This window comes from Myotis lucifugus, unplaced genomic scaffold (genome assembly GCF_000147115.1).
Source record: "Myotis lucifugus unplaced genomic scaffold, Myoluc2.0 scaffold_203, whole genome shotgun sequence".
Classification (NCBI taxonomy): Eukaryota; Metazoa; Chordata; class Mammalia; order Chiroptera; family Vespertilionidae; genus Myotis; species Myotis lucifugus.
The window spans coordinates 2,166,222-2,187,494 of NW_005871251.1; the positions used below are offsets into that span (position 1 = coordinate 2,166,222).

General features: G+C 51.0%; 1 protein-coding gene across 2 annotated transcripts in view; it reads left to right on the forward strand.

Annotated features, from left to right (window-relative positions):
• The first annotated feature begins 395 nt into the window (after nt 1–395).
• IGSF3 (immunoglobulin superfamily member 3) overlaps nt 396–21,273 on the forward strand; it is an 80,795-nt gene continuing 59,917 nt past the window's right edge. Inside the window, exons 1-2 of one of the 2 annotated variants that reach the window (XM_014463267.2) lie at nt 396–564; nt 689–1,355. In XM_014463267.2, the coding sequence (XP_014318753.1) occupies nt 1,313–1,355 (43 nt within the window). In that variant the 5' untranslated portion in view covers nt 396–564; nt 689–1,312. The remainder of the gene's footprint in view (nt 565–688; nt 1,356–21,273) is intronic. The other variant, XM_023761249.1, reaches the window with a different exon arrangement.

A 21,273-nucleotide genomic window follows, 5' to 3' on the forward strand; every position in this document is an offset into this window, starting at 1 on the left:
ACCGGCAGACGGACCGGCGCGTAGAGGGAGAGGGCCGCGGGAGGTGAGCATAGGGGAGCGAGGGCGACGCGTGCTCGGGCGGCAGCGGGCGGAGCGTGGCCCGGAGGCGCGAGTGTGCGCGGCGGGCGGGCGCGGCTGCGCTCGGGGGTCGGCCCCAGACCCTCCTCCGGCCGGTCGGGCGCCCAGCGAGCGTGTCCGGCAGCGTAAAGCGCAGCCTCGGCGCCCTTCTCCCTCGTCTCTTTCTTCCCACTCAAGCGGAAAAATACACACCCGGGGAAGGTTAAACATTAGCGGGCCACCAGGGACGCGGCGCGCGCCGGGCTCCCACGTAGGGGCGGGCCCGGGGGTGGAACCGGGGAGTGGCCGCCCCACCTCGGAGCCCCAGACCGAATTGCGCCCGCGGAGGGTGGGGCTGCCGGTGGCGCCGGGCTCGGCGCGAGGCGACGGGAATTCCCAGGAGTGAAGCATTTGGCAAAAGTACGGCAGGCACCATCCGGCTGCCCACAATTGCCCTGCTCTGGGCGGGGAAACTGAGGCGGAGGCCGACGTAGCGGCTTGACCAAGGTCAGAATGTAAAGCGTCTGTCCTGGTCCGGGGAAGGGACCCAGGTGTTCGCGGGCTCTGCCTTTCTCTGGGTTTTGTGGCCGGCGTGTTGGGCTTTGATAAATCTTTGTTGTGTTTGTTTTAGAAATCTGCTGGCATTGGGGACCGCCTCAGGGCTCGGAAACGCCAACTGGCTTCGTGTGTGCCAGGCAGGTCTGGGGCCGGTGGCAGCTCCTTGACCTCCCATCATGGATGGAGTGCACTTTTCCACGAAGAAACCCAAGCAGTCGCTGTTAGCCAGGGCCGATTTGGCTGTCAAAGGCTTTGACAAAACCTGCCCAGGCCCCTGTGGGGAATCCGAATGAGGGAGAGTGCAGACACCTTCACTGGGAAGCCAAGGACATTTCTGTATAATCAGCGGATGAAAGGATTTTCTCAGACTCTTTTCCCCTTTTCCTGGAGGATTAGCCCACCACAATCTATAATTCCAGTGGAAACCGCAAGGCACACGATGTGGCAGGAGCCCAGAGCGCCTGCAGGAGTGTGCTGGACCCTTTCTTTGCATCGGGGAGTTTAACACACACCACCCACCCGTGGTCCTCCCGACTGCCTCCTGCTGATCTCTTCTCTTTAACCTTTTCTTATTTTCTGAGTTAAGTTCTGTTTCCAAAACTGTCCCCCGGAGCTGTGAGTGGATTGCCAGCAATGAGAGATTAAGTCCCGGGAGAGGAGGAAGCGCCCCGTGTTGTGACTTCTCTCTGCTGCCGACATGAAGCGCTTTCTCCCGGTGCTGAGCTGTCTGGCTGTGCTGGGTAAGTGGCATTGCTATCAGCGCGATCGATCAATGGGAAAGTTTAACCTGCTGTTGGTTCCTGTAATTCCGTGTGGTTCTTTCCCATCAACACCAGGAGGCGGCTGGTGTGTGACACAGGTTGTATGGCACAGGTTGTGTGGCACAGGTTGGACTGGTGAACTAAGAGGCCCATTTCTGGCCGGGGAGGAATAGTGGGACAACGTATGTGGTCTGTAAGAAGGAACATTTGCTGCCCTTAAAGTGTCTGTCCCAGGCTTTGCAGAGATGAGGTCTCCCATCTGCCCGTCAGTGGTTGGGGGACTCCATGCGGGTTGTGGGCTGGTTCTTTGCAGTATTACACACGTGCTTGAGTGGCTTCACCTCTGTGATGGTCCATGTAAATTCTTAACCTGACGTGGCAACATTATTCCTACTGTGTCGGGGAGGTTGGTGTGGTGATGCTGATGGGGAGGTAGGCGTGGTTGGAAAGGGGTTGAAGGGATGCTTTGTGCTACCTAAGTAGTCTGGATACAAACACATGTTTGAAGGCACTGTCATATGTCCCCTCACCAAGGAAGCTCGGATTGTTGCTCTGGCAGGAAGAGAGGCTGGGGGGATTGCAGCTGCCCGGTTTGGGGATGTATTAGGATTGGTTTTTGTGCCCCCACAGACGGCCAGAATGCTTAGAGCTGGACAAAGAAACTGGCACTGAGAGGCAAACCTTGGACGCCTCAAGGATTCTCTTCCCAGTGCCTAACACTTGTCCATCCTCAAATTCAAAACTACTTTCCCTGCCATTGAGCTCCGTCTTCAGTGACGTATGTTAGGACACATGGGGTCCCGGATAAGCTCCCTGGCCAGGATCTGTCTGTCTCTCTGCATTGCCCCAGGCCTCACACGTGAGCACACCTCCCGCCCTCTCTGATGGCTGGGTCCCCTGCGTTCAGAACCGATCGTCACTGCTGCCTGGGTCTCTGCACCTCCAAGTCCAGGCTTCTTGTATTGATGGGGTTTGTCCATGACCTACTGGCAGTGGAGATTGCTTTCATGCCTTGTCTACACCCTGGTGAGAGTTCTCAGGTGGGTGGACAGAACGGAGCCTGGGGTTAGAGAACCCGAGTTCCAGTCTCGGCCTTACCGGGATTGACGTCTGAGCCCCAGTAAGATGGGATGAGGCCTCCAAGGGCTATCTTGACAGTGAAAGGCTGTGAGTGCTCTGAACATCTTGACTGTTTTGAAAAATGCCTGAACACATCATAAATGTGTGCAGTCAGTGGTTTGCAAACTTGGGTGCAGGTTGGAATCACTGGGGGAGCTTTTAAAAGTCCAGGCAGGCCCAGCCATCATGGCTCAATGGTTGAGCATCGACCTGTGAACCAGGAGGTCAGGGTTCGATTCCCGGTCAGGGCACATGCCTGGGTTGTGGGCTCAATTCCCAGTGTAGGGCATGCAGGAGGCAACCAATCAATGATTCTCTCTCATCATTGATGTTTCTCTCTCTCTTCCTCTCTGAAATCAATTAAAAATTTATTAAAAATTAAAGTCCAGGAGGCAACCCCAGACCAATTCAACTAGATTCTCTGGGAGGGTGACCCAGGCATCCGACTTTCAGCCGTCCTAGGTAATTCCAGTGCGTAGCACGTGAAGGAAGCAGCGTGTAAGTTCATTAATGCCAGCCCTCCCTGCCCTGACGCATGCACACACACCTAGCCTGGCGGCAGTGTAGTCAGCAGAGCCTCCACCCAGGTGTGGGTTAGGATAGTGTCTCCCGTGTGTTCAGGTGGACTCAGAAGGCAGGAAGCTCTCTGTTCGCCAGCCCTAACGATCCGATTGCCATTTGTGATTCTGTATTTGTCATTCGCTTAGTGTCTGGGTGTAAGTCAGTAATTAGTGATTCATGTGGATTCAGGAGGACCAACAAGGAAAGCCCTCTGGGAGGTTCAGGTGTGGGGCGGGTTGTGTGGCGAAGGCGGGAAAGAGGCAGAGTGGTCGGGTGGGGCCCAGGGCAGAGGGAAGCGCCATGGGAAAACAAGGAGATGTGACATTTGTGCCTTTTGTTTCCTCTGGCTGCTCAAGGACTGTAAGTCCCGGCCGGTCCCTGTGCTGGGCCGCTCTGTGGAGTGGAAGCTTGGGCCCTGGCACCTGCACTGTTGTCTTCCCTTCACTCCCAGCCTCGCGTATAAGCAGGTGCTGTGGAGGACAGTGAGCCTCCAGGTGGCCTTGAAGGGGAATGGTGGCAGGAGACGGACGTGGTGGGAGTGGGGAGGTTTGGAACTGTGGACACACATCCATCTCTGCCTGGTCTTTTGGGCCCCACTGAAGAAGTCCCCTCTTTTCTCCTTCCTCGGTGGCTCTGAGCACGGTGGAGGGGACCTTGGAGAGCAGAAGGTATTTGGAGCGGGGACATAACCCACGTTGGGGGTCTCGTTTCCTGCTTGTAGTCGGTTGTGGAGTGATTCATGGGGCAGCGTTCTTGCTGTGTCATGCAAATTAATGTGTAATGTGACTTTGAAACAGCAAAGAATCCCCAGGTTTTATGCCCATGTGAGCCACACCCCTGGAGTAAAATTGTGTGCGTGTGAAAAGTAGGAGAAGGCTAAGTGCTCTGCAAAGTGAGGCTGATCGGAGGTGCAGCCAGCCTCCAGAAAGGCAATGCGAGTTGGGAAACCCTGGGGGGATACAGGGCGGATCTCCGAGATGCTTGTGGCTCCTCTGACATCATTAGGCCTGTGCTTTCTGCTCCCGGTCCTTTGCCATGTCTGGGTCAGATTCCTCCTCTTCTCCTTGGCTGGGCGCTGATTCCTGCCCTCTTGACCACTGTCTTGTTTCTTCCTGTTGCAGCTCTGGGTTCCCACCCCTCTGGGGAGCCATTGGCTGCCACAGCCACCCTTGTTCCAGTTCTAAAGCCTGGACCTGTTAAACCATGAGGAGAGTAAAGTTCTACTACTGAGAATGGGCGGAGCCAGAGGGGCAGAAGGAGAGAGAGCTGGTGGTGTCTGTGCCTGGGAGCAGCCTTTGTGGGTGACAGTGACACAGGATGACAACTCTGGGAGAGACAGATTAGGATTTGTGTCTGAGGAACAGGGAGGGAACTATCAGGAAAGATGAATATGAGCTTTAGGCGCATAAAGCAAATTTCACTTTTGCATTGCCAGGAAGAGTTATGCCTCCCAGCTCAGTGCTGATGCTGCAAACAAGATGAAATCGCTTTAAAAGTGTTAGCAACAGAACACTCCCAATGGAGGCGGTTGGGACCTCTCTGGATCCATGCAGGAAAGCCTGTCGGTGGCTGAGGGTCCTGTAGTCTTCTCCGATGGGAGAGAATTTCGTTTGGAGAGCGTGGGAAGCCTCTATTTGAAAAGGATGGGCTCAGGAAGCGATCGCTTACTTCCCAGTTACTTAGGGAAGCTTCTTTGGGCAGAGAGGGAATTCTTGTCTGGAGGACTGTCGTGGCTGGGGTGCCTTTCAAGTGTGTGATTGTTGAGCCCCCTCTGAGCCCCCAGGGCAGTGTTAAGATGTCTCCATTTCCAACATTTTTCTTTGCAGCGAGATAAGAACAGTGGTAATATCACAAGCCCTTACTGTGAAGCAAGCCCCATCTCATTAAGTCCTCAACACAGCCTTGCTGGGTCGAGACCTCATCTGACCACCTTTTTGTAGATAGGGATATGGAGGCCCAGGGAGGTGGAGGAACTTGCCAAAGGTAGATCACTGTACCAGCTAGAAATGTGCTCCACAATGGTAGGACCCAGGCCCCTTCTGTCTTGCTCCACGTGCACGCCTCCATTCCCAAGGGCATCTCATGTCCCTCATGGCCGTGCTGGCAGGGAAAAGGATAGGTAAAGGGCAGGCCCTCTTAATTTAAGGATGCTTTTAGGAAGTTATACACATCACTTCTGCTTATATCCCCATTGGGTAGAATTTGATCACATGACCATACTTTGCTGCAAGGGAGGCTGGGAAATATTATCCTTGATTCTGAGTGTCCATGTGTGCAGCCAAAATCTAGGAATTCTATTACTGTAGAGGAAGTAGAGGACAGATTTTGGGGGACAGCTACTGGTCTCTGGTATAGTCAACAGAGCTAGCCATGGCAGAGTGGGGTTTCGAGGCCAGGGCCATTTGATTCCAAATCCTGTGTTCTTCCACCCAACAAGCTGTGCCCTCTGTGAGCGTGATCCCCAGCCCCTAGCCTCCGGGAAGCTTTGTTGGGAGGGCACGGAGCTCGATGAACCAACAATTGTTACATGGGAGGCAATGTAATCAGCACATAATTAAACACTAAACGTTGTGGGTTTAGCAGGACTGCAGTGTTTATAGAATGCTTATGTGCCAGTCACTGCTAAACAGTGTACGTGGCATGACCTTCTGTAGAAAGTACCGAGGGGCCCTCCCTCTCTGTCATGTTCATTGCTGTAGCCCCAGAACTCAGCCTTGTGCCTGGCGCAGTCACCAGGTGTTCAGTTAAGTTGTTGATGAACGATGTAGGTATTGTTTCTGTGTTGGCTCCCTCAGTCAAGATGGGGAAATTCAAGGCTCAGAGAGTTTAAATCCTTTTGCTCAAAGGAGCAGAACTAGAAATTGGCCGAGCCTGGATTGGAATCCGTGTTTTTTGGCTATAGTGCTCACACCTTTACTTCACCAGGCAGGGGTTCTCTAACCGCTTTTGTGCTATGGATCCTCTTGGCAATCTGGTGAAGCCTCTAGACTCCTTCTTAGGAAACACTTTAAAGGACCTAGATACAAATGCATAGGATAACAAAGAAAATAAATGGTATTGAAACATAAGTTATCAAAATATCAAGAGCCAAGGTTATGATGTAGCATTTAATAACATTACAGAACAAGGTCTAACAGTTACCATAATTTGGGCATAATGAAAGTGAACATGCTATTTTGTGGTCTCTGCATGTATCTGTTGTGACACAGTCATGGGCTACATTCATAATCAAAAGCACTGTTAACATGCACTGAGAGGTTAGTGCAGATAAAGATGTCAGGGGTTTTGTATGTTCTTTTTTCCCCCATTCAAGTTCACATACGTTCTGAATTCCATCCACAGACTGTGAAGTTCAATGTCGGTGGTGGTTGTTGGGGAGAGGATTGGTGCTGTGCTTTCAGATGGCAGGGTTCGGAGGGGGAGGACATTCTCATCTCAGCAGAGTCCTGATAATTCAGAGTCAGACTCATAACCGTGGTAGATTCGCCCTTTAGAGACTAGAGAAATGACTGTCAGTGGTTTTAGGTACCAGTTTGGGTGGGACAATGTGGACAGGGAGGATTGGCTTGGATGTGTTGAGTTTGGAATCTGGGCTTAGTCTGGGTCCCTGGAGCCCAGGCCTGGGCCCTGCATGAAGTGGCTCCAGGTGTTGGCCTTCCGTGGTCCCAGCCTTGCGCATCCTGAGTTATGGCTCCTTGAGTCATATTTTTAGGTTCCTTTGGGAGCTCCTCATTCGCCGCAATTGGACACCTGTTTCTTTGCTGTTTCAAAGGAGCACTATTCCTCATGAAGAGTTGGTTTTTTTACTTCAAGGAAATTTAGGACACCTGTGTGTGAATTCCCCCTGATTTCCAGAGGAATAAATGGTTGCATCAAAATCAAGCTTATAGTTGTAGAAAATCACATTGCCAAGTTCCCTCATCAAGAACCCTTTAGTGAGGGGGCCACAGTGGCAGGCACTTAACAAAAGCCATAGCAATGGACTTCCCATAACGAATCCTCAGTTAAGTGGGACTTCGTTTTTATTTTTGGATCTCTACTTTCATAAAGGCACAAATCACAAGGTGTGGTAGCAAGGGTTTCTTCTAGAAGTTAGCTTCCAGGCCACTGGCAGCCCAGGCTCTGCATCTTCCGCATCTGTAATTACAGTAGCAGAAGCGCATAATGAGCCTCAGGGCCCTGCAAGATCCTAAACCAAAGATTAAATTATATTCACTCTTCCCAGGCTGGAAGCGCATGTGGTCAGATGTCACATGGACTTTAAAAAGCTTTATAATAACGAGAGTTGAAACAAAGTTTCTGCCTAGCCCTCTTATAACTCTAATTAAATTCATTCGAATGCCCCATCCCCCACCATCCCGGTGACCCTGGCATTGCTGGACACAACCCTGTCCCTGCCCCCTAGGAGATGATCATCTAAGGCAGTGGTTCTCAACCTTCCTAATGCCACGGCCCTTGAATATAGTTCCTCATGTTGTGGTGACCCCCAACCATAAAATTATTTTTGTTGCTACTTCATAACTGTAATTTTGCTACTGTTATGAATCGTAATGTAAATATCTGATATGCAGGATGTATTTTCATTGTTACAAATTGAACATAATTAAAGCATAGTGATTAATCACAAAAACAATATGTAATTATATATGTGTTTTCCGATGGTCTTAGGCGACCCCTGTGAAAGGGTCGTTCGACCCCCAAAGGGGTCGCGACCCACAGGTTGAGAACCGCTGCTCTAAGGCCAAGTGGCCAGGAAGACATTGATAGTGTGTGGTGTCCGAGGATGGGCGTTCATTGTGGAGGGAGGCAAGGCAAATGTGTGCTTGTTTTCAGCGGGAGGAGGTTCTCTGAGAGGGTTCTCTGGCCGAGGTCAGGAGTGGTCATTCTGAAAAGGCTCTGGAGGAGCTGGAGTGTCAGGCATGCCTTCAGACATAGAAGGATGAGATCCTGGCAGAATTAGGGGGTGGAAGACACCTGGGCACACGGGTGGAGCAGCCCCAGTGTTGGTGGGCCCGGACCCTCAAGGTGTAGCTTAGTAAGAATTGGAGAAGGTGTTTGGCATGGGGCCTGGGTATTTGGGCCAGAGACAGATGGAAGATGCCAGAGAGCTGTAAGTGGGAATCCTGGAGGACCCCTGGAGGAGTGGCTAGGGAAGGCAGGAGGCCATCCTGGAGGGGCAGGTCCAGAGTGGAAGTGATGGGACCTGTTCTTGCACCAAAGGGTGAGCTTTCTTTCGTGTGTCCATCAAAACAGTATCTGGGCAAAGAAGCTGTAACAAAACTGTGAGCTCAAGAGATTATTGTCCAGTCTTCTAGTGGTGGCCTCTTCGCCCCAACTCTCAGGTCCCTAGGCCTTCCCTTTATTAAAACAGGGGGAAGGAAGCTGATGCTAGTGGGGTGCTTCCCCCCACCCCCCCGTTATGATTTTTTTTTAATCCTCACCCGAGGATATGTTTTCTTTGATTTTCAGAAAGAGAGGAAGCGGGGGAGGGACACACACACACACACACACACACACACACACACACACACCAGCTGCCTCTTGTACTGATGGGGGATTGAACCCCAAACCTAGGTATCTAGGTATGTGCCTTGACTGGGAACCGAACCCACACCTTTGGTGTATGGGACAACGCTCCAGGGCCCCATTACGATTCTTTGATGTAGTGGAGTAAGGTCAGGATTGCCTTAAGTCGGTGTTACTTTCGTGTGTTTAATTCTGTTTTTGTTTATAACACCCATTTTCCCAGGAGTGTAGTCTGCTCCTCCTTTTTGTGGAGACTTCTGAGTACACTGTCTCTGCCCTCCACAGGGCACTGGGTCCCGCTGGTGGTGTTAAAAAAAATCAAATAGTACAGACAGAAGGTAAAATGTGAAAGTTCCCCTGTCTGCCCCATGCCCCATACTGAGTCTGATATATATTCCTTACGTTTTGATATACGCATGTATTTTTTCTGACATAAATGGAAACATACAGAATATATTGTTCAACAACTTGATTATAAAGGGGTGATTTTCTTCCCTATTTTTTAGGTTTTATGGCCAAATCAGAATTGATTTGGTTATTTTATAGCTAGTTGCAACTGTAATTTGTGAAATTATTGGGAAGTCGTGAGCCTCATTCAGTAGCTATATAATGGAATAATTTTGTCTTTATCAAGGGCAAGAGTCATAATAAAAACACTGCCCTTAAATTTGAATGTATTTTACGAAAAGAATTGACTTGTTTATTCTGAATATTTTCTCCCAAAACACAAATTTAACAAGTTAAGCATGCACATATTTTATTGACTATTTAGTTCTAATTTTGAAGCTATGTTGAATTAAAATGAAGCCTATTTAAAGCTTGTTAAGAGGACAACCACAAATGCTGGGTTTTGTGTCTGATTCAATCAAGTGTCCTGTTTGTTCACAGACTAGAACAAAAGTGAGAGTTTTCCTGACTTTTCAGTTCCCAAATGATTCTTCCATTTAGAATGAACTGGACCAAGGGCACCTTCAAGGTTGCTGGCTCCCAGACAGTCAAGACCTTAACCCACAGAAAGAGAACTTTTCTCTCTAGTCCTGCAGAAGCAGCTCTTGCTGTAAAAATATTATTATTTCTTCTTTAAAAAATATGTTTTTTTTTTTTATTGATTTCAGAGAGGAAGGGAGAGGGAGAGAGAGATAGAAACATCAGTGATGACAGAATCATTGATCAGCTACCTCCTGCATGCCCCACATGGGAGCCCATAACCCGGGCGTGTGCCCTAACTGGGAACTGAACCGTGACCTCTTGGATCGACGCTCAACCACTGAGACACACTGGCCAGGCAAAATATTATTTCAAAGTGTGGGTTACTTCTCAGGTTCATGGCTATGGCTTTCTTTAAAACCTCGGGAGCCACTGGAGGTTCACCTTTAGACCCAATTTTTAAAATAGTCGCTGTTTGGAGGGATGGTTGCTGGATTCACATACCATAGTCAACCCTTTTTAAACATCCGTTGACCTGCTACCCCCGTCCAGAGACCGTGGTTCTGTTGGAATCTTCTTACAATACTTTCCTAAGAAGACTTTCATCTTTTTATTTACCCAATATCTGAGTGCCTGCTCCAAGCACTCATTGTCCTGTTATCTCATATAGCGAGAATTTGAAGGTAAAATCATGGTGAACATGATTAAGTAGTCACCTGATATGTATTTTAATCTTTAACAAATAGATTAATTAAGAACACTGGCATTAGGGAACTCTTTTCTATCCCTAAGGTAAGCCTTTTTTTATTACTTAGAATCCTTTCTTCCTGTTTTGTTCTCTTCTTTGGCAGCCATGAATTAAGAGTACCACAAGCAGCCCTGAATAGCAGTGATGGGGGAGATGGGGGAGGAGGGTCCATAAGGGCAAATTCTTCCTTTTGAAAAGATGCAAGTATATTGAGTCCTGAATATGTGGAATGCCCTTATTAACTGCTGGGGATGTTGTCTCGTCTATGGGAGTCGGGAATTTCATATATGGAAGCCCTGAATTTCTAGGAAGCCAGAACAAATAGGAAATAGAACAGTCCCATACTTCCCCACAGGTAGGAGAGAGCATGCGTCGCAGGCTCCCTGGAGGACCCTTATGCTGGGGTGAGGTGGTGGTGGTGGTGGTGCGGTCAATCTCTCCTGCTCTGTACTCGGCCGCTCTGAGTCCTTCCAGAGTGACTCTTCTCAGGAAGCCATGGGAGGGGGAGGCTGAGGGATGGCCCAGGACCCTGGCCAGTGGGAGGCTTTGTTTCCCAGAAGCTGCTGTGGGGGTCAGCTCAGTGGGGTGCAGGCTCTTCCAGGTAGGCACCGTGCCAGGTAGCCTCCCCCTTTGCTTCAACCCTGAGAAGACACCGCTTTGCACTTGTCTCGAGTGTCACCTCTTCTCCACGCATCCCTGAGTCTGCAGGTCCCAGGCATGTTGTGCACCGGGCCCAGTGGAGATGGCTTTAGCCCCCAAGCAGGTGGGGGCTGCTCCTAGGAGCCTGCCTGCAGGGCCATCCACCACCCACAGGCAGTGCTCTGCCAGGCCTTTCTGGTTTTCCTCATTGGTTTTGCTCCGCAGTGGTTCTCTGTTGGTTTGGAGATGGATGGTTTTCTGTTGGTTTGGGGATGGATGGCCTGTTGGAAATTCTGCTTCACAGATGGACACGTCTGTTAGTTTCTGAGAGGAGTGATTGTGTAGATAGATTCGTTCTAGGCTCACCCTGCAACAGACAGCCCTTTATGACACCGTTTAGAGATGATTTGCTGAACCATTTCTTAATGTCTCCTGATGTTGCCGAACAGTTTTGCAATCTGCCTTCTGGCGTTTTGTTACAAAAGATCAAGCCCGCATTCCCAGCACCCTGCCCGCTCTTTTCCTTCCGTCACTGCGGGTAATGGCCCGACGCTGGGTGCTCAGGCACGTCTCTGGCTGCGAGCAATGCTGTCCCTTCTCCCTTATCACATGCCTGTCACAAACCCCGCTCTTCCGAGTAGCTCCCATGGGCAGTGGGTGTCTAGAAGGGAGAAAGGAGACCGAGAACTTGCCTCCAGACTTGAATTTGTTTTGGAAGCATCTTTCTGGATCTCAGATGTAATCCTCTTATTTTAAAGGGGAACTGTTCTGGAGGTGAGGACAAGACTGTGTTGGCCTGGGAGCGGGGAGAATGGATGGAGGGCTGGAAACCCCCTTAACAGACGAGGAGACTGGTGTACGTCGTCTTTGTTTTAATGAAAGCATTACACAATCCAAACATTTGCTTTCCCACTGGTAACCCCACCACAGAACTGTCATTTCCCATAGTTGGAATTTGGGGCGAGCCAGACCTCATTTGAGCACAAGGCCAGATTCAATCTATGCTTTGGTGGGAAATAAGTAAATGTGAGCCCTGAGGACTGTGGTAGTTATGGGGGATTTATGATTACTGTGTTTGCCTCCTCGTCATAATTTATTCAGCAGCTCCGTGTCCTGGCGCTGGTGCGGTGCCCATCAGAAATCTGACTCTGGTTTTCTTCTGCACATCTTCCCTTTTGCAAATGCAGAGGCATTCACTGTAATCAAGGAGGCTCTTCCTCTGCCATCAGTAGCGGGATGACTGAAGTCACGTGGAGGGTTTTAAGTAACTAATCTCTTAAGACATCCAGAGCATAATCTCCCGGGTCCTGATCATCCCGCCTGCATCCAGAGATGTGCTAGGTTCTGCAATGAGGCTGGATGGGGACCTTGGCATCCTTTGGAGATGGTGACAGGTTTTTGTTTGCTTTCGGCCTGGGGACGGGGCCTGCTGACCATTGACCATGTCAAGAGAGTCCGGGACGCTCCATGACTGCGACCAGTGTGCTGGCACAGAGAACGGTGACAGGCGCTTCTGTATCTGTGCAGTGTGTCCAGGGCTGGCTCCCCAGGAGATGCTGCAACGTAGATAACAGGCCTGCTGGTCAGTGGTGTCCACTGGCACTTTCGTTAAATTATATCAGGTTAATAAAAAAATATAGGGGTGCAGCTCTGGCCGATTTAGCTCAGTGGTTAGAGTGTCGGCTGCGGATGGAAGGGTTGGGGGTTCATTTCCCTATCAAAGGCATGTACCTCGGTTGCAGGCTCCCCAGCGCTGGTGGGGGCATGTGAGGAAGACAGCCAATTGATCTGTGTCTCTCTTTCCTCCTCCTCCCTCCCTTCCACTCTCTCTAGAAATAATGAAAAAAATACCCTCTAGTGAGAATTTAAAAAAGCAAAAAAAAAAGCAGGGGTGCAGAAATATTCACATTTTACTTATAATTTGATGTGACATCACATATATCATTTATTAGCCTAAATTGGATTATAGTTGCTCTTCAAGTTGTCATTTCTTTAGTTTCTAGTTCCACCCACTCCCTGATGTTAGCTCAGGTTCTTGCCACCAGAAGGGTCCTGCGGAAGAATTTGGTGACGGTTACTCTAAGGGCCGTCTTTGCTACTTTCTCTTAATAGGTAGAAGTCCTAACGCATAGACTGATGAGGAAGATGAGTTTCAATTAGTAAAGTGTCTGAATTAGCGAATATTTTCCGAGAATTTCATTGTTACTACTTTTAAGTGAATATTCTAAGGTAACCGAGGCAAATAGAGCGCCTAATACAGGTCCTTGGGGACCCCGCTTTAGGAGACCAACAGAATGATTTCCAATTAGCGTGCCAATTGTTTATGTAAATGGTGTTTCTCAAATACTTGATTGTGTTGGAAAACAGTTTATTCTCTTAACTATTTTAAGTGGTCCCTGTGAAGCCCCACCTACCTGCGCTGATGGTAGCTTATATGCGGTGTGAGGACCTGTTTGTGAAGACCCAAGTCAACCATATCAGCAGTGTCAGAAATTCCAAGCTAGGGAAGTGCCTGGTCCTCACTGCCCAAGACTAGTTAGCTCTCTCTGCCAAAAGCTTCTTGGCACCCTCGCTTGTCTCTTGTAACAGGAATTAATAAGTTAACCAGTATCTAATGTGCTCTCCTACGTGCCTGGCCGTGTGCTACAAGGAGACACAGCCATCATTCTTGTGTAGTTTATAGGTTAGCAAAGAAGTCAAGCAGTCACAGATACATACACATAATTAACCACAGTAGTGAAGCTAGACTTATTTTCTTCAAGATTGAGGTTGCTTTTTAATTCTTGGTTTCATGCACTAGACTGCAGGTTCCATCAGGACAGGGGTTGTGCTGTTGGTCCTGGTGTCCCCAGCCCCTCCTTATCCTGCTGTTGGCACAGATATTAGTTGAAATGGAAGACATCGCCACATTTGTAGGTCAGAAACAGCAATGCCATACGGTTCAACCTGCTAGTTGCTCAGTCAATGTGTTGTATCGAGTGTTGAATGCATGTCGTAATCAATGAGCTTTTCATAGCAGGCTGCATTTAACACAGTTTTCTGTAGCCAAGGAAATGCCAGCTACAGTTTTAGAAAAGGAAATCCAATTTAAATTCTAATGCTGGTGCTGCCACTTAGAGCTATGTGACCTGGGTCAAGTTTCTTTTTTCTTTTTTTTAATGTAAAATATATGTAACATACAATTTATCATTTTAAACCTTTTAAAGTGTATAATTAAAGTGGCATTAAATGCATTAAAAAAAAGAAAGAAAGGAAGGAAAAGGAAATCTAGACCTTGAAACAACAAAAACCCCGGACCTGTGATGCAGACACCGGGTCCCGATGGGACTCTAGGGCCTTGTGTTCAGTATGGCTCTGTGCAGCCTGGCTACCTGTCCAGCCAAGGTGGAGGCGTGTGTATTTTCGGGTCTGTAGTGCTGTCAGTAGCCCAAAGAATTGGGGGACTGTGCTGCAAAGCTGAGGTGGCAGTCACAGGTGAGCAGGAAAAAGGAGGGAGACCTATCACCTATCAGCACAGCCCAAGAAGGGCCCAGACCTCACGTGTTTTCAGACTCAGTAGATTTGTTTGTGTCCACGACATGCTCAGTTACCTGCCAAGCACCGCCCGCCTGCCTGCAAGCCTCCGTTGAGCCTGAACAGGTGGGTGGCTGTGGACCACTGGCCATCGGAGGCCGGGGTGAGCTGAGGAGAAGGCCCAGCTGGGCCCTGTGGGGAGCAGCCCAGCCCTCTGGCCTGGTCCTGCTCCCGCTCCGAGAACTGGGAGTTGGGCCAGCCTAGGGCTTGGACCGGAGCTTCCCAAACCTCTTCTGCTAAGTGCTTTTTTTGCATCTGTTTGGATTTCTTGGCCCTCTGTCCAGTTGCTGTGCACACGTGTCCAATTGTGCCACTCTGTGAAATGCTTGCAATTTTCTCACACCTGCAGGATAATTTCCGGTTCAGCTCAATCCCGCAGCTATTTGTTGAGTCTCTTATCTCATGTGCCAGCACAGGATGGGGGTGGCAAGTTAGGGAAAACACAAATATATGACATCGGTTCCTGCCCGTGGCAGGCCCTGTTGGTTGCCTGCACAGTAGCCAGCCTTTTCTCTTCTTCATGGCAGGGCCCTTATTTGCTTTGAACACCACACTCGCCCTCTCCTTCCCACTCACAGAAAGGTGACCCCACTTCCAGCCCCAGGTAAAAGCTGATTGATCTGAGCCAGTCATGGAGGTCTATGGTTTAGACATGGGCGTCTGACACAGTTTTGGCTAGTGAGCTATAAGGAGAAGTCTGCCGGAGAGGATTCTGGGAAAGACCTCTTCCCTATTCAAAAGAAACACACAAGAACCCTGACCAGGTAGCAGCTAGGTTGGTCAGAGCGTTGTCTTGATACGCCAAGGTTGTGTGGTTTGATCCCCAGTCAGGGCTCTTGTTCTTTCTCTGTCTCCCTCTCCTCCTTCCTCTCTCTCTCTAAAAGCAATAAAAATAAAAAAATAAAAAGAAACGAAAAAAGAAACAAAACATAGAAGAAGAGACAGACAGTTCCTCCCTCTAGGTTCTCGGCAATCAGGCAGCCGTCTTGTCATCATGAGGAAAGCAAGTCAGCGGGGACCAGATGGGAGAACCGGGATCCCTGATGACAGCCAGTGCCGATACAGCAGGCCGACCGCCACACTCTCTGCGCTCACAGTTTTCGCCAGTTGAGGCAACCTACGTTAGACACTGTGTCCAAGGAGCAAGAAATAGGATTTCTTTTTATTAAACAGTGCAATTCAGATAATCATCAGAGGGCACACTGTTCAGAGCCCATGCTTAGCCTTGTGGTAAGACAGGAGAGGGGTAAGGACGTTGGCGCGAGGGACCGAGTGAGGAGACTGTATTTGGAGCGGACCCTGGATCCTGAGGTAGGATGAGGTAGGAGGAGCAGAAGGCATCCGAGGAGCAATGGCATGAGCCGACCTCTGGAGATAGGAGTGGATGTGGCCTTGTCAGAGAACCGTGGGATCGTGTCCCGACTAATCCCACAGGCATTGTCTGCAGCACTGCGGATCGGGGCCTACACGGTGACCCCTGGTTATGCAGTGGGGAAGTATCGTGGTCCTCGAGCAGGGGAGACACTAAGACAGGGGACCTGGGGAGGGAGGATTTGGGAGACGAATACCAGGTCGATTGGGAGGGGAGAAAGGGAAAGCCGAGTGACCAGCGTACGCTCCTGGAATAATTCATTTGTAGGTGAGATTTAGTAGAAAGCAGCGGGAACGGGGCGGGGGATGTGCTCACGGGTCTGCCATGCATGGGCTGGAGCTGGCTGGCTTTCAGTCCACCCCTGAGGCTCGCAGTGATGTTAAGGCCTTTAGCTTTCCAGGGAAGGGATCCCTGCGCAGGAGCTGTGCTAGTGAGGTGGCTGCTCTCCCAGGTCACCAGAATGTCAAGTGGCTTGCAGAGAGGCGTGCTTTGGTGGCTGGTATCCGCTGGTGACCAGCTGGAGCGCCTCAGTCATCTGCCTAAAAGTAGAGCTTCAGGGAGGCGTTCCAGACCTCCAGGCTAGACTAAGAATGAGGTGCAAAGCCCAACTTTGTCATCTTTCCCACTCTCAAGAGATTCAAAATGTGCCTTTTCCTGAAGGCTCGGCGCGGCGCCTGGTGCTGGGAGTGCAGGGCTCTCTCTTTGTTGCAGCGCCGAGCTCATTTTGCCCGGCTGACTCACATTATTTTCCTAAGGGCAGAGGCCCCTGCGCGGTGCTGGGAGGCTCTGGGCATCTGGGTTTTGTCAGGCAGCGAGGAAAGTGCAGACGTCGAATCCCCTCTTGCTTTAAACAAAGCAGAGCCAGACGCGAGGAAAGGGCCTTTATGCGGCGCCTGTCCTGCTCCGGGTGTGAGCCCCGTGGGTCCTGTTTCTCCTCTCCCTGAAAACTTGGCCCCATAAACACCCAGGAGACACCCCTTCAGCCCTGGGAGGCAGCCGGCATCGGCCTCTCTGGGGCTGTTTATTTTTATGAGTTTGAAAATGTGAAGACAGAGAGGGACCCTTTCTTTGTCTAATGGAAAGTTGATGTTCTTATTTTTCCTCCGCTTTCTTTTGTTTTTAATATTTAAAAAATGTTTTTATTGATTTCAGAGAGGAAGGGAGAGGGAGAGACACAGAAAACATCAATGATGAGAGAGAATCATCGATTGGCTGCCTCTTGTGCGCCCCACACTGGGGATCGAGCCTGCAACCCAGGCATGTGCCCTGACCAGGAATTGAACTGTGACCTCCTGGTTCATAGGTCAACACTCAACCACTGAGCCACGCCGGCTGGGCTTTTTCCTCCACTTTCAACAACATAGCGTGTTGTAAATGTTTGTAGATGCCGTTCTGTTCGTAGGTAGCCATCCTGATTTTACCGCTGCGCTCCCTGCTTCCTCCATCAGGCGGAAGGCCCAGTTCAGTCCTAGGAGGAGGATGAAACTGGAGCCATCTGTCAAGCTGGCCTTTCCTTTGTCCATCTGTCCTTCCAGTCATCCATCCATCTGTCCACCCAACCAACATTCGCTACATCTTTATGATTGAGTCAGCAGAGGGCTCTGGGGCAAACTACTTAACAACTCCAACTGCCCATTTTTCTCATGTAAAATAGGAGCTACTCGCTGGGGTTACAGTGAGCCTGAGGTGGGCCCTCTGAGCAGAGCGCTTTGCATCATGCCTGGCATGGCACATGCTCGTTCTTGTTGTTCAGGGCCAGGGGTACCACCCTGCTCAGCTGACTGGCCACAGGTTGCCTTAGACACGAGTGGCCATTTGGAGGTTGGATTTAGGCCATAGTACATAGTTGCTGGGCCATAAAGGCATGGCCTTTGGACTGTATTGTCACCTCCCTCGGGATAGCTCGCTGTTCGTGTGTCAGTCCTGGCCAGGCCATGGTAGCTGGGCTCCAGAATCTCAGAGCCAGTGACAGTACACACAGGCCACTGAGTGTTCACCAGCCCGTGTCGTCAGATGTTGAGAGCGTCAGGGGCTCGAGGGGGTTCCTCACCCCATTGTTTGGGCATTGCTGCCCTGTCTCACCTGCCCTTCACCTTTACCTTTTTGCCCCCTGCCATACCTCTGCCTCTCCACGTCCCACCAGTGTAAGCCAGTTTCACTTCTAGCCTTCTCATCTGCATAAGCTCCTGCTCTGTGTGTGCTGCTGTGACAGTCTTGCCTGTTCTTTAGCATCTCCTCCATGTTGACGTCATCTCATGTACCACGCTGAGTTTCTCAGAGTGAGCCTGCATGGGCCATTCGAGGACACAGGAATGGCCGAGGATCTAGTCCAGTGATGGCGAACCTATGACACGTGTGTCAGAGGTGACACGCGAACTCATTTTTTTGGTTGATTTTTCTTTGTTAAATGGCATTTAAATATATAAAATAAATATCAAAAGTATAAGTCTTTGTTTTACTATGGTTGCAAATATCAAAAAATTTCTATATGTGACACGGCACCAGAGTTAAGTTAGGGTTTTTCAAAATGCTGGCACGCCGAGCAAAAAAGGTTCGCCATCCCTGATCTAGTCGGAGTGTCCCGGGGGAAGGGAGAGATTTGTCAGTGATGGCGCAGCAGGGGCTATGGGGAGAGAGCTGCGGTCCCTGAGTTAGGATCCCCTGAAACAGAGGCATCCGAGAGGCAGGGCACGCTGGTCGGCTACCAGGCTTCCCTGCGGGTGACAGTGGCCCATGGCCTGAGGGCCCCGCAGTGTGTTCCCTGCTTCCTTTGTTGTCCCAGCTTAGCTGTCTGCATTCTTGGTCACATACTGGACCATGCCTCTGGCAAGGTCACTTTCCTGGAAGGCTGTCAGCGGACACTTCCTGCCCCATTTCACCTCTCCGGTGAGGTGAGGAAAGTCTCACCTTCCCTGTTTCTGAGCCAAAAACCAACCTGGTCTTGGCTGGTGGGTGTATTGTGCTACGAGGACCTTTTGAAGTAAAATTGGACACAATAAAGAACTGGCACCATTCACCTCCAGGCCTTTTAAAGTTCCTAGAAGTCTTTTGGGCCCATCTTTCTTTGGACCTCCCCCCGCCCCCAAGTCACCAGCAGCCCCCTGAGGTACTGACAGTGGCGGTCACCAGAGGCCAGGCAGAGGGACTCCGGTCCTGGCGCCTGTGGGGAGTGACCGGACTGTGGGAACTTGTGTTCTGTGTCACAGGGCCCGCGGGGGGAACAGACCACGGGTGCATAAAGGAGCCCCTGTCTTGCCCGCTCAGCGCTGTTTCAGCCACTCTGTGCGCAGGGAGCTGCGGCGGGGGTGGGGGGGGAGATGCAGTTATGGGAAGACACTTACATGACCCCTCGTTAAGGTACAGGAAATGACAGGCCTGGAGCCACAGCCGGGCTGGCCTGGAGCAGTGGGCATGTCAGCAGCCAGCAGCGGCCCAGCCCAGCCCTCACCACCCCCTCCACCCCTCAGGGCTGTTCCTCAACCACCCCCAGCAGCCACATCCATGGTCTCCCTCCCCCACCCCCTCCACTCCACCCAGGCCACAGCCTTTGTCCCTCATTTTCCCAGTAGCTCAGTACTTGCCTGGTCCTCCGGCTCACCGCGGCCTGGGCTGGTGGGAAGGTTTGTGGATGGAACCCCAGAGGCCGACATTTGCTGACCCCCATGTTGCCCCGGGCTCTGTGGTTCACTCATACCCACTGACGTCATCCATCGTTATGGTGTCCAGTCAGGGACTGTCACATGGCCCCCTGTATGGATGGGGCAGTGGAGACACGGCAAGGCTATGTGACTTCTGCAAGTCCCAGCCAGCTCGGACCACTTCTTGGAGCTCTGGTTAGGAAAAATGAACCCGGTTCTGTTTTAATCTGCTTTATTGTGGTATAGTGGACATGGCACAAAATTCATCTGTTCTAAGTATGTAGGTCTCTGAGTGGTGACTGGTGTAAACAGTTGTGTCAGCCACCGTCACAGTTAAATATAGGACACTCCTGTCACCCCCACAAGTTCCCTCTTCCCACTGCCAGGCCCTGCAACCTGCGATCTGATTTCTGTTACCGCAGTGTTGCCCTGCCCATAGTGAGGTCCACGCAGGGTCCGACAGTCTGACGCCCTTGGGTCTGGCTTCTGGCCCTCAGCGCAGGGCTTTTGGGATTCGTCCATGTGGTTGCTTGTGTCTAGTTCATTCCTTTTGATTGCTGAGCAGCAGTGTTCCCTTGCACGGACCTACACGTTTGTTTATCCGCTCCCCAGCTGATAGGCACTTGGGTTATTTCCAGTTTGGGGCGATTACGAATGCAGCTGCTGTTCTGTGCATCAGTCTTATGTGGGCATAGGCTTTCCTTTCTCTTGGGTGAGTACCAGCAGTGGTGGGATTGCCGGGTCGTGTGGCAAATACATGTTTAACTTTATAAGAAGCTGCCAGGTTGTTTTTCGAAGTGACTGCCATCCCACGTTCCCACCAGCAGAGTATGAAGGGGGCCTAATCCATTTGACTTATAATCTGGGGCCTTTGCGGTCATGCCCTAGTGTGTAGCTGCTGAGGTGTGGTTAGTGGCTGATAACCCCGCTGTGTGTTCCAAGTCTGCCCTTTTCACAAGGGTTTCTGGAGAAGTTTAATGTTCGGAGCCAGTTGGTTCTGGAGAGGATTCCTCCAGGAGGCCCTGAGTCCCTGGGGCAGCTTCCTCTTCTCCTCTGACGGCTGCCACTGGGGACACCTCCCTGCCGCTTTCCTCTCTGCCATCACTTGAGCTCCCGGTGGAATTCCTGCAGCTGTAGCTGGATCCACATGCAGCCTGTGGACCCTGGGACTTCCCACACCTGTGCTGCTCAGGCCCGGTGCTGCTGGCTCCTGGCTCCTGGCCAGAGCCGGAGTTAGACGCCCTCTCCCTAAGGGAGCCGAGTGCAGGAGCCACCGGGAGCCCTGGGGACACGGCCTGGGCCTCCTCATGCTTGGGGGGAGTTTGCAGGCCCGAGCGGGGAGGCTGGCCGCTGCTTCCTGAGACATCTCAGGTCTGGACCTCCCTGCTCAGGGCAGTCCTTAACAGCCACCTAACGACTAGCTGCCAGCTGCCGCATTGCTTTCCAGTTAGGTCCCTGGGGCTATGACAGAGCCCACACCAGACAGAGGTGCTGTCCTGGGGTGGCCTGTGGGGAAGTGGGAGAGGGAGTTTGAAGAGCACGTGGTTGGGTTTTACTGTTTTCTTTCTTTGTGGCGGCGTTTTCCCCCAGTGGGGGCGGCTGATAACGAGGTGCTCTTTGATAGGGTCCAATGAAGGGAAGCTCAGGTGCTCCTTTTCTAAAGGATTTGATGTCTCAGAGTACGAGTGTTGAGCACAGACATTCTGCAGCCTAGGGGGTTGGGAGGGTGGAGCCAAGCGGGCGGTCACGCACTAGGGGCCACAAAGTCTCGCCAACTCAAGGACTTCCTCCTAC